The 17,048-nt window shown below is 36.7% G+C and overlaps 1 protein-coding gene across 5 annotated transcripts in view; it reads right to left on the bottom strand.

Annotated features, from left to right (window-relative positions):
• HMGCLL1 (3-hydroxy-3-methylglutaryl-CoA lyase like 1) overlaps positions 1-17,048 on the bottom strand; it is a 139,565-nt gene that overhangs the window by 87,013 nt on the left and 35,504 nt on the right. For 3 of the 5 annotated variants that reach the window (XR_013993106.1, XM_081044821.1, XM_081044824.1), the window contains exons 2-3: positions 12,075-12,155; positions 11,732-11,839 (exon numbers count right to left, since the gene is read on the bottom strand). Coding sequence is in view for 1 of the 5 variants with exons in the window: in XM_081044821.1 (XP_080900947.1) it covers positions 11,732-11,839; positions 12,075-12,155 (189 nt within the window). In the remaining 4 variants the exon portion in view is untranslated. Of the gene's footprint in view, positions 1-666; positions 753-8,120; positions 8,665-8,992; positions 10,583-11,731; positions 11,840-12,074; positions 12,156-17,048 lie in introns of those variants that run through there. The other 2 variants (XM_081044822.1, XM_081044823.1) reach the window with 2 other exon arrangements.

Below are 17,048 nucleotides of genomic sequence, written 5' to 3'. Positions count from 1 at the left end.
TATAAATAACGTGGTTTCAGACCCTATAACTCAAAACTCAATTTGAGCAGTAACTCTTTCTAAAGCTAATACATTTGTAAATTCAGTAATGAGAAAAAATGAGACTAGAGCTCTTCCTGACAACCCAGTTTTAAAATCCTCTACCAGGTATGAACACCAATGCAGCCTGGGTACTACAGCCCCGTCTCATTCACAGACTCCTTGCACAAACCCCATATATCTTAGCCTCAGTAGCACAGAGGAAATCTTGGTCTACTTGAAGAAGTAAGACAGTTTTAATAAATCACAGTCTTACAATAATAAACACAGGAAATCTCTGGAAAATTGAACATCCAGTTTTTTTCCTACCCAATACCGTCTTGGCTGCCACTGCTAAAAATGGTCTGACACCATACTCACAGAACTTCTTAAGTCTAGAAGCCTTAAAACTAATTTGGTCTGGTGTATAATTTCCTGTAGTATTTCCTTATTCAATATTACCTTTGTGTTCTAAGGACTTTTGTACTGGCCTCTATCGATGCAACACTTATGCTTCTCTACAGTGACCAAACCAAGTAGCACATGATCCCTGCTCTTTTTCTGTGAATGCAGACAAGACAATTTTAATCATAATATATTAATGTCTACAAATATCCATTTTTAAAGTATAAAACCAATCCAATCTACCTAATGGATGTGTGGGTTATAAACTAGGAGACCAATGTTCCAGGCAGAGAAACCAGTCATTTTCTTCAGTAACATTTCCCAGTTTCCTAAGATAAACATAACAAATATGCATTAGTTATTCTTTGTTCAGGTCAATGCCTTTTGTGACCACCCTCCTGGTCTTCCCATGTCAAAACAATCATGCTCCCAACATCACCCTGAAGTAGGGGCAAGAAGTCTCAAAGCTCCCAGTATAATTTTCTTTCCATTCAACTGCGTTGCCTCTCATATATCATGCCTGTGTGTTTGGTAATAACACTGTTGACATTGTTATTTCCCATGCATGGAAGCAGAAGTGACTACTCAAATACTGTATCTAATTGTACTCATTCTATACTGACTGATGGAGTTGCCCTTCTAAGTTTACACTTCCTCTGTTAGCCACCTCTACCCACAATGAATAGCTGCACTGATGAGAAGAGAGAGTGAGCTTGGGTTGTTTGAGGGAGACTATCTCACTGTCAGTAACACACTGGCAGTAAGAAAGGGCTGTTACCATGATAAGCAACACAATCACTACAATAGCTTGTACGATCAAACTACAATGATTTGGCCAGCATATGGATCTGGAGATGTCTATTTTGCTAAATAGTAAGAAAGATGGAACTTGACACTTGACCTTGGCCAAAAGGCTGAGAAGAGATATGAAGTCAAAACTCGGAAAGGTTGGCCAGAGTAACCAATGACAAACTGCATCATGCATTCTGATCACTACGTTTGATTTCATTATAACTCATTTACAGATATTGACTTCATTTTAAAACCCTTTTGCATGCATTTTCACTTTTTTTAATGATTTCATTTCCAGTATCCACTTTAACTTTATAATTGCCTTATTATGTAGATATTATGGTTATTGTTAGCAACTATACATCATTCAATTTTTGAGTCCAACCAAGAACTCAATGTGGTTTTTAATAAAGACACAATAAAAGCAATGGATGGGTGAATGAATAAATGGAAAGAGTCCAAGTCACAGAGAGATGGAAAGACTTTGCCAAATCATATGTTGAATAAGAGTCAGGTCTCAAATTTTCTCTTGTTCTATCAGAAAATGTATATGTTGTTATATATAAACAATAGATCTAATAATGTTACTAAAAGCTCAGGAAAAATGTAACCTGGAGGACTTGGCAGGGAAATAACTACATCAGGGCTATATTTATTACACTTATTTAGTACATACTATTCATTTATTAGTACATACTATAAGCTGAATTCAATATTAAATGCATCAGCCTGAACAAATGATAATGTTATAATTTATTAATGGGTCGCATATCAGAGTAGTACAAGAATGTATGAAGTAGTAGTAATGTTCTCAAGTTACTAGCATGAATTTGCTTCAACATGCTGATATTTCAAAGAATACTTAATTATGTATTTTAAAAGGCAAACACAAATGTGAGTACCTAGAACAATTAAAACTATACTGTATGGTCTTCTGTAATCACAAATTTGCAATTGTCTAAGACATTTATAAAATGAACAGCATTCTTTAAAGAATGTTCTATATATTAACAATGAATAAATACTTAAAATTCAGATGTTACAAAATATTCTATTATTTTAAAAATTATAATTCCAATCAGCCTTTAACTCTATAAATTGAATATTCAAGATAAGGAAATGTAGATAAAATTTAGGAAGGATAACAAAATAAAATACTTTATAAAGTATGCTTTATACTTACAGGTATACTCTAAGTGAAAAAATACACTTATAGTCTGTTTACTTTATCAAATGTGGAAGAAGTGAAACATTTACATAGACCTATGTTTCATTAAGTCTAAGTTTAAGGTCTGTTTTGAAATATGAACCTTACCTATTATTTAATGTGATTTTTTAAAATATGTATTTTAGCATTCATAATCATCCAATTCTCTATGTTTACTACATATTACCATGTTTTCCCGAAAATAAGACCTAGGCAACAATCAGCTCTAATGCTATTATATTGTATGATATTATATGATATATTATATGATATTACGTCTTATATTAAATAAGACTGGGTCTTATATTAATTTTGGCTCCAAAAGATGCATTAGAGCTGATGGTCTGGCTAGGTCTTATTTTCGGGGCAACACGGTACTCCTAGAGAACTTTCGAACAATTTAACAGGCAACTTTAGATCAATGTGTGTGTATGCACATGCGTGCCTGAAAATTAGAAAAAAAACTCTTTATGTTTACTTTTAAAAATTAACTAGGAAGCATAATTCTTTATAAATATATCAATAAAATATCTTTTAAAATCAATTTCAAAATATTTTGTATGTTATTTTCATTTTGAATGCTCAGTGTAAAAGGATCATGAATTCTTGAAAACGAGAGCTTATTAAACACAAACTTAAAAGTGGTGAACAAACCAGTTCACATTTAATAGCTTAAAACTTTAAACTTTAAACCTAGTTTTCACTAATGGCCGTGATTCTCTCTGACTCCTAACTATAGCACACTGGAAGTACCTTTACTAGTCCTTTAGACCGCAGGGCACACTTTGCTTCTCTTACAGTGAACTGCACTTAGGAGGCTTAGGAGTCGTATCAGTGGAATGCGGTTATGCTACGTTAAGACTGACAATGTTTCTCAACAAACGAATCAGCGTAATGCTGAAAAAAACATTACAAAGTTCGGATATGTCTTTCTGTGTCAAATTGTGTTTCTATTCAGATTTTATGCAATTATGTCTAGACTTTTCAGCTATCAGTGCATACAGATAGTTCTACAAGACCAAATTTTCAAACAGTTTTAATGTGATCAAAATGGCTTTCAAAGTTTCTTTCTTTCATGGGAAAACTTAGAAAAAATGTGGTAAACAATGAACTTCATATAATTTAATAAAAAGTGAGGTAAAGTGTTTTACTTTAACATTTTGTTATGATTCCTCTTGTAACTCCAAGACCCACAAAAACTCAATTTGTAAATCAAAATGTTGATCAGATTAAGTAATTAGAAAAGCAGTACATAATGTACACAATAAATCTGTCAGTATAATCATGGATTTTTGGCTTCACAGGGGAAAGAAAAGTCAAAAAAATATTAAATTATGCCTTCAGAGTGAAAAATTTTCAAATCTAACCAGTAAAATTGCTAGCATTGTTGCTCTTAATTATAATTTTTTCTTTTGCTTTTCAGACCATAATGAAACTACATTACAGCTACAGAATAAGCTGTTGCTGAATGTGGAGTAATACGTACAATGTTAGAAACTGCATTTTTTCCAAGTTTATTACAAACAAAGGATAAACTTAAACAAGCTAAAAAAGAATAAAAAGCGGTGCCCGCTATTCTAACAACAACAACAACAAAAAAAAATGTTCATATTTCCATGTCTTTTCTGGGAGAGGCAAAGGTATTTCAAAATTTGTGAATATGCTTTAGGCAATTTGCTTATTCTAAATGGTAACAATAGCAATGATGGAATGGTACAATGAAACATAACGACTTTAAAATATCACATTCTGATTAATCACTGCTTAAAAACACAGAAAATGATCAAGCAAAGCCCCACCCACTGATCAGAGGAATGCAGGAATTCACTTCACATCAGTTGTAAACCTGTTGTAATAGTCACTGTTATATAAGCAATACCACTGTAAGATATAAATCTAATTAACAGATACATTGTAGAGAGTACTTAGTATTCAGAGTGCATGTGATTATTTTCATTTAAAAGGAGAAAAATCTGACTGCAAATTTAGAGGAACATTTTAATATAGCAACTTACAGTAATGCACGGCGTTTTGTGTTGACAAAAAGCAACAAAAATTTAATTGCTACTTTTCATTTCTTTAGTACATTGACATTTGCTCTGGGGGGGGGAAGCCTTCCTGCTCTTTTTTCTTTCAAAAGTCAGTAGGCATTACCTAAATAATTTAACACTTTGAACTGAATCGTGTGTACATGCCAGGCATGCCAAATAGGTTGTAACAGACTCTCTGAAAAAAGGTGTTAGTCCAGAAGTTGGGACTCTGCTGAGCAGGTCTAGACATGGAAGGCACAGCTTCAAGGGGATATAGAAATAACATATTCCGCTGTGAGGGCAGTGATTCCTGCAGCTGGCTGTGCTCACCATTTTCAGAGGGGATGGCAAGGATTTGGGGGTGTGGAGGGAAACTTCAAGCTCTGACGTTTACCTTTTGCTTTCTGGTTTTTTCTTCTTCCCTCTATCCCCATCTCCTGGCAGGAGGTGTTTCTCTACTCCTGTGACTGCCTCTCCAATTTGGGCTACAAGTTTAGAAATGGGTATTGAGGGAAAAGCTGGCTTCACTCCAGAATAAAAGTGGTAATGAAAGCAAATGCCTCTGATTGTTGCACCTGCTTCTACCCCATTTCTGCCTAAACTGGAGTTGAGGATGAGAAAGATCTGGAGGTGGCTTTCTCCCCCTTATTTCTCAAGTTGTCTAGATAACACATCTCTCCCTCAGATACTAACCTGAATCCCATTTGAGACAAAACAATATTATAAAGGGAGTGAGCAGGAATGAGATATGTATTAGCACCTCTGACAGTGACAGTGCTCAAATATGTATATTTTTTTAATTTTTTTCTTTTACAATTTGGGGGTTTCATAATGCAGAACCTGCTTTTCTACTAACTCTATTCTTTAATTATTAGTAAGAAGAAGCATATGACTAGATTAATTACTAGACCATTTTTTAAAAAATGTGTCACAGATTATAAAAATGGCTGCCAATGGTATTTCCACTCCCTGCTCTTCTAAAATGCCACTCCCACTCAAGAATCTGTCCCTCCCTTTGAAACTGGGTACCTCTGTAACTGGCTCCACTAATGGATTATGGAAGAGTAATGTTATAAAATGTAAAAGGTTTGGTTATAAAGGGCATACCACTTTGCCTGCCTCTTGGAAAACTCACCTTTGTAGGTCTGAGTCACCTTTTGTCTAAGACTGCCATGCTGTGAGGAAGTCCAAACTAGCCCATAGAAAGACCACAAGGAGAGGCTCTGAGAACACATGAAGAAAGAGGTGCTCAGCCGGCCCCCAGCTTCCCTGGCGGGGCCTCCAAGCCCCTGCTGCTCCAGCTCTGACCACCATCTCTGAGAAACCTCTTGCCAGAAGCACCACATTGAGCCACTCCTGAATTCTTGATTCACAGAAACCATAAGTGCAAACAAATATTGCTATTAAGCCACTAACTGTTGGAGTTATTTGTTATGTAGAAAATCAAAAGAACTAGCATTAACTATGCTACCTTTCAGGAAAATGTGACAACTGCACATGTTTGAATACATATGTGCACAGGCAATTATACAAACAAGCAGCTAAAGTATTCGCCACAACCTATATAGTCAATGAAAATCACATTAGACTTACAGAATCAAGCTGAGGAGTCTATAGTTCATACCATTCAACGCTGGGAACACAATGAGGTAGAAAATATTGTATGCTTATTTTCTACTTCTTGAGGAGCTAACATATTTTTTTCTATGTGGACATAGCTCTCATACAAAAATTTTATCCCCATTAACTTCCAAATAACTATCTGAGGTCATTTACTAAATAACGTAGTGTCTTTATTTCTTCTCTGAGGCCAAATATTGAACACAGAGCAATTATTTGACATGTAAGAAATTCAACATGCTCAAATAAGTTGAAAAATGAAACATGCCTAGTCCATTTAGAAATTGCTGCTAATAAAAATACGCCCTTAAACCTCTTTAACATAAGCTTTTTTACAAGGAAGCAGAACTAGTGTGTACTTACATTCAGGAGGGGAAAAAAAGTAAATGGACACTTTTCCAAAGACTAGTCTGGGTGATCTGAACTGGCTGGTCCCTAATGCTAACTGTGATAATTAAACATATCCAACTCTATTATAGAAATTACACGTGGAAAACATAAGGGAACCAAATAGGACAGGGATTAAGTGAGACTCGGTTAATCTTAGTGTGTAGCAGAAAATTGTACTAAACAGGTAATTGAGCATTCCAAGGGGTCTCTTTTGCAGAGACTTTGGGTTCAATTTTGCTTTTTTCAGCCCACTCTCTCCCTCCCCACCCTGTCTGAGTACAAAGACTCCTATAACTCCACGAAATGAGAGCGGAGGTCTTGGTAAATTTCACAAGGATCCTCTTTGGGGAGATCTCAGAAGCCAACTCATCTGGGGTATAATGAATGAGACTAGCTCTGGGAACACTTCCCAGATGATAAAATTACCCTGCCAGTTAACTGTGCCTCATCAGCAAAAGAATCTGGGGGCGCTGTGTGTCTGAGCATGCACAGGCTCCCCCTCTCGCCCGTCTCCTCCTCTCTCCCCCTCTTTGTCCCTCTCTTCCCCTCTCCCCCACCCTCGATCTCTGCTGAATTGCCCCCTTCCTTGCCTCTTCTCCACACACCCTCAAAAAGAGCAGAGCCAGGAACAGAAGCTAGGAGGGAACTTAGTAGCAGAAGCTAAAGCCCTCCTGCATCTCATCAGTGTAAATATGAATCTTAAACCTCAATCCAGTAAATGTGTATTCATTACCAATAAAGAATTAATTGAAACACACAGTAAAAGAAGGGTAGGGAAAGATTTACACATTCCTTCTTGCTTACATTGTACGTACGCCATATTTGTAAGTGTTAGACTGATTTGTAAATAATTGTTACAGTCTTTTATGTATATTTTTTCTACTTTTATAGAGAAAGCCTATTTCTAGCCTCTACTGACACGTCAAGATTTGTGACCCACCCATTCCAACAGTTAAAAATTAATTAAACAGGGATAAAATATTTCTAACTGAGACTTTGCATATGACACTCATTAACATACTGAGTTGTATATATTTAACGCATTCTTATTTTTAAATAAATGATGTCCACTTTAATCACTCATGGAAATGAACATGTTTTAAACCAAATGGCTAAATTAAAAATGAACGTACAACTCCAGTTCACTTTTTAAAAATACTGTATTTATAATGATTTAAATAGCTTTACTACTAAGAGCCACATTCCAAAGTTGCAGTAAACCTATTTTTATAAACATGTTTTCTTTCTGCTGTTATTGTTGTTCATTCCACTGAACTGAGGGGCTATCTGGACTCATTTCAAATGTTCTTATAAATCATTCTAAGTAAATCTTTTTCTAGATAAGTTGTAAAGAACACTTTTTAATGGCAGGTATTTTATCATGTCTGGCCATTTAGATTATAGGTGTGGGATCCTGTTTTATATGGCACCCTGCTACCAAGGAACTTTTCTTTAGCTGATTGAGTTAGAAAGCCTCTGCCAAACAAAACAGTAGGAGGGAAACTATAAAAAAAGCTTTAAAATACTAAAAAAAGAAATAAGTGAACAAGCAGCAATCTAAACAAATTAGAGGACTATTCCCATGACCTATGTTTGACAGAAAGAAATAGAAGAAGACGCAGAGAATTAATAGAATACCAATTTAGGACCATACTCACGGGTCTGCAGAAGCAGAAATTACTTCAGACAATTACATATAAGCTGCTGTACTAAGATTGTTCTGTCACAAGTCTCAGACATTATTTTAAGTTAGGTGAGTCTGATGTCATCGGAGTTTCTTCAAAAATGAGAAAGAATGATATAAAATTTAAAAAGAGAAATGAACATTATTAATTAGTTGTGCTGACTCAGGGCCTGGTCTGTTAGTGCAAAAACAAGGAAATCAGCAGAGTTTCATAGTGAGATAAACTGCAACTACAACGATAAAACATGCTCTGTTCAGGCAAGCTCAGTGAATTCTAAAACACAAACACAATTATGGAAAATAAAATGGCAAAATGGAATATTCTTAATATCGCCCTTTGTCAAACACTCAGCATGTTATGTAGTAAGTGACTGGTATTATAACTTTGGAATATGAAACCCGTGATATTTTTGATTCAGGCACACTGCTCCTTTATAGATACACGATTTATTTAAAAAATATTTTTTGGGGGATTACATGCAAAAACCAGATGAGTATTAAAAGTGAAATATATAGCATATTCTTTATTAGTTGAAGAATTAGTATCTTTAATTATTCTTATTGGGCCTAATAATTGAACTAAACACATATTCTAATTGTTAAGAAAAAGGCTGCTTATTGAAGAGACGGCAGTTAACTTCTGTGGCACTCAGGATAAGTCAGTCATTCCCTCTGTCAGTCAGGCATTTACTTAGGTAACAGTGAGCTCTGGTCAGGAGCCAGGTGCTCTGGACCCCGGGCATTCACACATAGGGACGCATTCACATCCCTCACTGCTCGAAACCCTCCCATACTGCAGGCATCACTGCTGGGATTTCCAAGGTTCCAAAAGGTTAAGTCACTTACTCAAGCTCAAGGCAGATTGTAGACAGAAACGCAGTTCCAGAGGAACTTCTACCTCACCACAGCTGTCCTCTGGAACTATGTGGGGAATGATGTCCTTTATTCAAAAATACGTTGAGCATAGGAAGAGTTCATTAAATCTCAATAGGTTAAGTCCCAAATTCATCTCAGGAGCAAGCCCGCAATAAATCGTATTATTTTATGGTCCCATCACATGGATCTACTTAATGTGAGGCCAGAAGGCATTCCTATTACTGCTCACAAAGAGACTGCCTGCCCTTTTGTTTTGTCTATCTCTGCTCTTAACTAGTTGTGCAAGAAGAAATGGGGCCCTCTGCAAAGGGTTCTAGCCTCATCCTTCTAACCATCACTGGGTGTGTCCCAGATCAGTCTGAAGAATAATCTGTCAGTCAATTTCCAGCACTATGGAATAATAAACAGTGACCATGGGCATCATCATAATAAAGGAGAATATTTTGTAGGCAGCTTTATAAAATTATTGGGAAATAAAAGTATCTTGAAGAGGACTAGGAAAATATCTGAAATATAATTTTGGTTGGTCATCAATCAGTATTACCATGAACTGCTGTTCTCTCTCTAAAGACTTTCTCTAAAATTATACCAGACTATCCAGTGTCTCTCCAACAATAATCAAATACATGAAATTAGCACTGACTGAATAAAATACAGAAGCAATTTCATGAAAACTTAAAGATGAAAACAGGGCCTCACATTCCCTTAAAATTAATGACAGCCAGTGAAATAATAATAGCTAGCATTTTACAACATGAAAATATAAAGGGAATATGTAAGCTATTTGGGTTTTCCTAAGGGAAATACCTGTGACCTTCATTAGGACCAAATATGTGAACAAAAGTAGAACTTACCTGTCCATACCAAGAACTGAAAGTAGTGTGCTATTCTTTTTTCAGGCTGACTGATTCTTTATTCATTTCACAATTATGTATTGAGCATCTACTCACAAGGCAAAAAGCATGGGGATCAGTGATGAACAAGAAACACACTTGTATTAACCAAACTTCCATGAGGCTTATAGTTCAGGAAGCAGATAATTGGAAAATATTTACAAAAAACATATGATTATAAACAGTGACAACTGGGATGAAGAAAAATTATAATTTTGAGAATGAATAAAAGTAACTCTGATATGTAAATAATGATTCTTTGAAAAGTGACATAGTACTAATACTATTAATCTTATTGTGGCTTCTGTTACTTCCAATGCCTTTTAATTAAAAAGCCTTTAATGTCTTCAGCCTTTTCACATCATCTTATCATGACTTCAGAGCAATGAAGAAACTGAAATGAACGTAAGCAAGTATAGACAAAGTGCTACATAGCTAAAGTGATAGGACATGTAAATAGGGAACAAAAAGCAATTGGGTTTGGCATGGCTTCAGCAAAATGAGGAGGAAAAATATAGTCACGGGGATATGAAATACAGTATAGGGAATATAATCAATAATGTTGTAAAGATCATGTAAGGTGCCAGATGGGTACTGGACTTATCAGGGGGATCACGTCATAGACGGTGTAGATGCCTGACCACTGTGCTGTACACCTGAAGCTGAATTAGAATAATACTGAGGGTCAACTATAATACACACACACACACACACACACACACACACGTATATATAGTCATGGGATATAAAGCACAGCATAGGAAATATAGTCAATGGTACTGTAATAGCTATGTATGATGTCAGGGGTAGTAGATTGGGGGAGTTACACTTTGTGAGGGGTGTAAATGTCTAACTATAATATTACATTGCTTTGTACACCTGAAACTAATAAAAAAGAATAAAAAGAAAAGAAAAGGAACAATAAAAAAAGACTGAACAGGTCAAAAAGGGACCAGGTATAGGAGGTCAGGGCAAAGTTTCCAGACTTTTTCAGTGGGGAGAAGGGAACCTCTAAAGAACTCAGAACATGAGTGTGAGAACACTGATATTTCTGAGATTATTTTAGAAGCAATGGGCAAAATATATAAGGAAAAGAAAAAGAGAAACAGTGATTATGAATATAATTTAAGGGACTATCACAGAAATTAGCAGACCAGGGTGTGTGGGTTACTGAGGTATCAATGGGATTGAAAAGAAGAGACAGGAATAAGCCCTACTGAGGAATAAGAATTTTTATGAATCAGTAACTGACTAGAAGTAAGAGATGATCCATTGAATGTTCAAGTACAAGATTCCAAAAGGAATAGCTGAGCTGTCAGCATAAAGTAGAATAGACAATAAAAAGTTTTATTTTGAACCCACTGATTTGAGGTGCTGGTGGCACATCTAGCTGAAGGTTATTAAAGAGCAGAAGGCTAGAAATAGATTTATCATCATCCTATTAAAAGTGACTACTGATGTTGCAAGGAAAGGCAAAGAAGAGAACATAGGAAAAGAAAATTACTGAGGCAGAATCTCAGGGGAACCTTAGTGGTGGTGAAAGAATGTCGGGGCTGAGCCTTATCCTCTACTCATTACGTTGGACCATATACTCATGTAGGATTAAGATGGAGTTCTAAACGACGTTTTAGGACTTAATTGATATATTTCATCGAAGGGGTTTTTCTTTAATCATATCTCAGTGCATGGGTTAATATTTTATAACATAGCAAATGAGTAATTATATCAGAGCATATTCACAATGTATACCATACTGTTTTCTTAATCTTGGTGAAACTGAATTAAAGACGCAGTTAAGAATTATGGATTTACATACCTGTGGTACCCATCTGGAGGACACAAAGCTGGTTACTTCGATTACAGGTAAGCCAGTTTGGGAGAGTTGATTGATAAATTCAATTTTTATATCTGTAGGAACTATAACCTATGAAAACATTAAGATATATTGTATAAGTAATTTATATAGGGTCTACTGAAGCATAAACAAAAAATTACTTCCTAACAGAAAGCAAATCCTATTCAAGATTGATAAATTCAACAAACAAATTGAGAACAAATACAATAGTGCAGCATATGAAACCTATGCAAGTCTTTAGAGTCTTAATAATAATATTTCAAGTTACCATTTGAAATTAACTGTAAATTTGATATCAAACTACCTTTTCATTCTGCAATCCATCCCTAGGTCCCACTTCTACTATTTTAACATACTCAGGGAGTCCAGACAACTGGGATGATTCCTATAATGGAAAATACAAGGCAAGAAAAACAGATAACCATGAGATCATCAAACTTATTGATTTGAAAAATTAATTACAATTTGTAAATTAAATTCTCACCCCAGAAAGTTAGAATGGTAAGAAATCAATACAGTGATATCATCCAAATACCAAGTTTATATTATTGGCAATATGAGGTCAATTTTTCTTATAATTCAGTGAATATTCAATCTAGTTATGACGAAAATTCAAAGGATTCATTTCTAAGGTACGACTGAGGACACGGTGATTTACTCAGGACCTAAAGTGCCAATCTGTTGAGTAATTCTACATGTGATGATAAACTTACCAATGTAAGCATTCATTAAAAAATTAGGTCTTTGTATTAACCAAACTTCTTCCAAGCACTGTCATACAAGATGCTGCCCTCTATAGCCTGAACTGGAGGGATGTGGATTTGATTTTGCGGCTTATGCTCAGAAAGTTAAAGCTAGAGAAGAATTTGTGCTTTTTATTTATTCTCTGCATCACATAACAGAACCAGCACCTAACAACAGCTTCCAGAAGGACAGATCCTCCAGCCCACTAGAACCTAACCCTCGATATCCCAATGGAAACAACCCAGCTCCAGCCCAACATAACACATCTGTTCTACCTTTTGACCAAATCTGAAATGGCAAGAGGGTCTGAAGTCTGGAATCTGTGTCCTTAGATGAAGTACTACCATGTTTCCTCCAAAATAAGACCTAGCCAGACAATCAGCTCTAATATGTCTTTTGGAGCAAAAGTTAATATAAGACCCAGTCTTATTTTACTATAATATAATACTGGGTTTTATATAATATAATATAGACCAGGTATAATATAGTATAATATAATGTAATGTAATGTAATGTAATGTAATGTAATGTAATGTAATGTAATGTAATGTAATGTAATATACCATGTCTAATATAATAATACAATACTATACCAGGTCTTATATTAATCTTTGCTCCAAAAGATGCATTCGAGCTGATTGTCTAGCTAGGTCTTATTTTAGGGGAAACACAGTATGAACACACCATATTTAGAAGGATACTAGTTTAAAATAGAAAAAATAGGAACAGCCTTTCTAAATATCACATTGCGGTTAAAATTAGAAGTAGGCTACCTCTTTTCAGACTATACAAACATAACCTCCTGGTAACTTTGAGCCACATTAAGTGTGAGTAACTCATTAAGCTCTTCAAATGGATAGCTGACGGAGTCAACCCAGATCAGCAGGACCTGTCTGACCTTTCATCAGGGATGATGAATTTAGGTTGACCAATTTATATTGTTTCATTCTGTCCTTGTAACAAGGACATGCACTGGTGACGTGGCAGTTTTGGATGCAGGACTTAGTTTGTTTCTATGACATGGAAAAATGCGTACTGGCTCTTTTGGAGTCCAAAGCCGTTACTTGGTTTTATTAGCATTCTGTACTAACTAACTTAGTGAACAAACACAGATGGTCCCTGTTACAAATGTTTACATACCACCTTCCAATTTCCATGAAATTGGGCAATTCAATAAGCAAAAATGAACCAAGAAAAAAACAGAATTCACATTTCTGTATCTTCTGAGCAGGTTGTGATGCATGCAGTTGACTTGGGAGGATGAAAGATTGGGAGGATGGAGGGTTGAGAGGAGAAGCATGGCATTACTCAGCTTTACGTCTTTTGGATCACACTCATGAACTCATGCCTCATTTACAAAGTGGACATAATTTCAACCAGGCAATAAAGGACAGGGATAGCATGGAAAAGTGCAGTACATAAAGAGGAGCTCCCTTCTTTCTTATCACTTCCAGTCGTAATACTGCAGACATGAAAACCAAACTAGGCAATTTAAACCACTTGGTCTTCTTATCGCTGATTGTGTCCTGAAACTAAATTTGCAACAGCAATTAACTTGGAGCATACATGGATGAAGTTTAACAAAAAGGAGAAAAGGGAACATAGTGTTTTTAAGGTGGTAACTGTATGCGGAGTATAAGCAAAGTGCTTGGCACTGCCCTGTGCGTCACGGTTGTAGCTAGGAGAAGTAACAAGAAATCTGAAGTTATGATAGACCATCACCAAGTACAGCCATTTAAGTCAAAGCAGAATATATGCTCACTTAGAATTGTTTTAGATTTATTTTTTAATCTAACATTACTATTTTGTCTTTCCAGGCATAGGTACATATTCCCTCCACCTGAATACCTGAGAAATCAGAAGAAATTTAGAATGTGCTTAGTAAATTCAAAGAGCTACAAGTTCCCTCTTCTTACAGTAAATAAATAACACAAACATGAAGTCAATTAACACATACATGCTGAATACCTGGAATATTAGAGCCCTCTCTTTATGATCTTTGGTCTCTTCCTGGGCATTATGGTCTCTGTATTGACTTTTCTAAGGAGCTCCAGCTACATAAACAGTGCTGGCTGGGCATGTCCACCTAACTGTTGTACAGGCACATAGTACTCAATGATTCAAAACTGATCTCAGTATTTCCCCACCTCATTCCTCTCCAGATATTCTCCCACCAAATGCTATGCTTTACCTTCTCTCTTACCATTTATATCTAATTGGTCCATTGGTTAATGGTTCTACTTTGGCAAATACCCAGCACAACACATGATACTTGTTGTTATAGTAGTGAATCTCTTCTGTCACTGGCTTCATTAAAATTGTCTCTTTTTTTTTCTTCACCGACTCTGTTGCTACAGCTTCTTAAGTATCCTCCCCTAATTTTTTTCCCCCAAGATCAAAATCCTTCATCATGTGCCAGTCACCAGCAGAGAGATCTGTCTACCCAAGGTAAAACATGATTCATGACTAGCCTCTCATCCTCTACCACAGTCTCCTTCATGCATCCCAGGATTTCAACCATGCAAAAGTCATGCATGGCTCACTTTCATGTCAGTACAAATGAAGTTTCTGTTGGTTGGGAATACCTTCCATTTGTGGGCAAGACATTAAACCAAACCCATTTCTTTTCTTCATGGACAGAGGACTAGACCATGTTTCTCCCCATCTAAGAATTATTTTGGGACAAGTTCCAGTCAATGGAATAGGATGGTGAATGATATGAGTATGCACCACTTTTAGGCTTGTCCCCTGAAAATGTCCCATGTACAATTCTTCATGCTCATTTGATGCAAATAAGTATGGCTTGATGCAAATCAGCATGGAAAATTGGGAAGGTAATAGATATCATAATAAATAAATGAATAGATGAATAAATAAATGAATGAATGAATGGGCCCACATCCTGAATCACTGCTTAGATAAGAATCCCATGTCAAGAAGTAGCAATGTTTTGTACTTTATACAGACAAACCTAACTGACAACTCTTTGAGACCACTGAGAGCAAAGGTGTATCTTTTATAGCTTCTAATAGTGAAGATTGGTGAAGAGCTTGAAGGTTTGCTCTACATGCAAGCTAAAGTGAGCCTGCCATGGATGCTGACAGAAGGTACAAGACTCCTGAGTAAGAGGAGAAAAAAAAGCTTATCACTCACAGCAAATAGCAGTGGCTAGAGGACCGGCATTTGTGCTGATTTACCAAGTCCTGACTCCCTCCGAGAAAAGCAGAGGACCATATGATGATTGCACAGGCAATAGGTGGCATCACAAGAAAGGGACCCCAAGCCTACAGAACGTGAACCTTGGTAATGGACAGTAAGCATGCCTTCCTTGGCAACAGAGGTAGATATAATGTTTTGCTTGACCATGAGTCTGCCTGCCTTTTGCTCAAAGGAAGACGCTATGTCATTCAGGACTTTAAGCACACTTACCCTTTGCTCCAGCAGGAGACACTATTTCTATCATTCATAGATGTTCCCCATCTAAAACTCCTTAAGAAGACAGTCTCAAAGAAAAACAACTGTGCCCCTGCTTGCAAGACATACAGAAATTAATGACACCCATGGATAATTATTTTCCAGTAACACCTATTCCTCATTTTTACACCATGTCGGTGTATGGCAAATCTTCCTGTTACTAAACCACTCTGTTGGCCCGACTGGTTAATACAGTGAACAAAGGCTGGGACCAAATCTGTTCAATGTATCTCATAAAACATTTAATTAGGGCTAGTCTCAACAAACTCCAACTAGCCAAGGAAGGCCAATCTACAGTACTGACTTCTGCCAGGCCCCCTCCTCCCAGGGGTCCTGGACCCAAGCAGATGAACAAATACTATGCAGCAGGGGCCTCTGCATCAGAAACTTAGAATTGTTTATTTTGTGCCTATTTTATGACAGTCAATACGTTGCCATGATCAGTACTACGGTTTCTCAACACAGCGGTAGTGGTAATCTAGATGATGGGGATTTACCAGTGGTTTGACTCTAATGTACCTCATCAGAGTATGGGACTCACATAACTCAAGCAACAGCCACGATTTGTTGCCACAGTTCATAGCCCCCACCTCCAAAGCTGTCTTTAATCTGTCAGTCTGTAGCTTTCCAAGTGGCACATACGTACCATAAGCTAGACCCTTGACCACAACTCAAGGGTCTGCAAAAAACATGGGAATGGACTGGATTTCTGCTGAGTGAGTGGAGCGATCACATCCATTTTCAGTTCTTCACAGCTGCTGCAGAGGTTGTACAACTGTGGTGGCCCAGTGGACGTCATCAGGTTTCAGCTGAGCCCAAACACCATCCAACCAGGCCCAAGCGTGAGAGAAAGACTGTGAACACAAGGACCTCGCTGAGCCAGGACCTTTGTTGCAGGCAGTGCAGTGGGCATCAGAGGGCAACTGCTGTTGTTTTTGTGTAAAGCTGAGATTGCACTGGGGACAGGCTGATCACTTTCTTGAATATATCATTTCCATATGATTAGCGAGGTCTATTGGAATTGCCCTACCTTGTTCACTTCACTACATGGAGTTCTTCC

This window comes from Rhinolophus hipposideros, assembly GCF_964194185.1.
Source record: "Rhinolophus hipposideros genome assembly, chromosome: 3".
Taxonomy (NCBI): Eukaryota; Metazoa; Chordata; class Mammalia; order Chiroptera; family Rhinolophidae; genus Rhinolophus; species Rhinolophus hipposideros.
The sequence above is the reverse complement of the archived record's forward strand: the minus strand, read 5'-3'. Positions and strand labels throughout refer to the sequence as shown.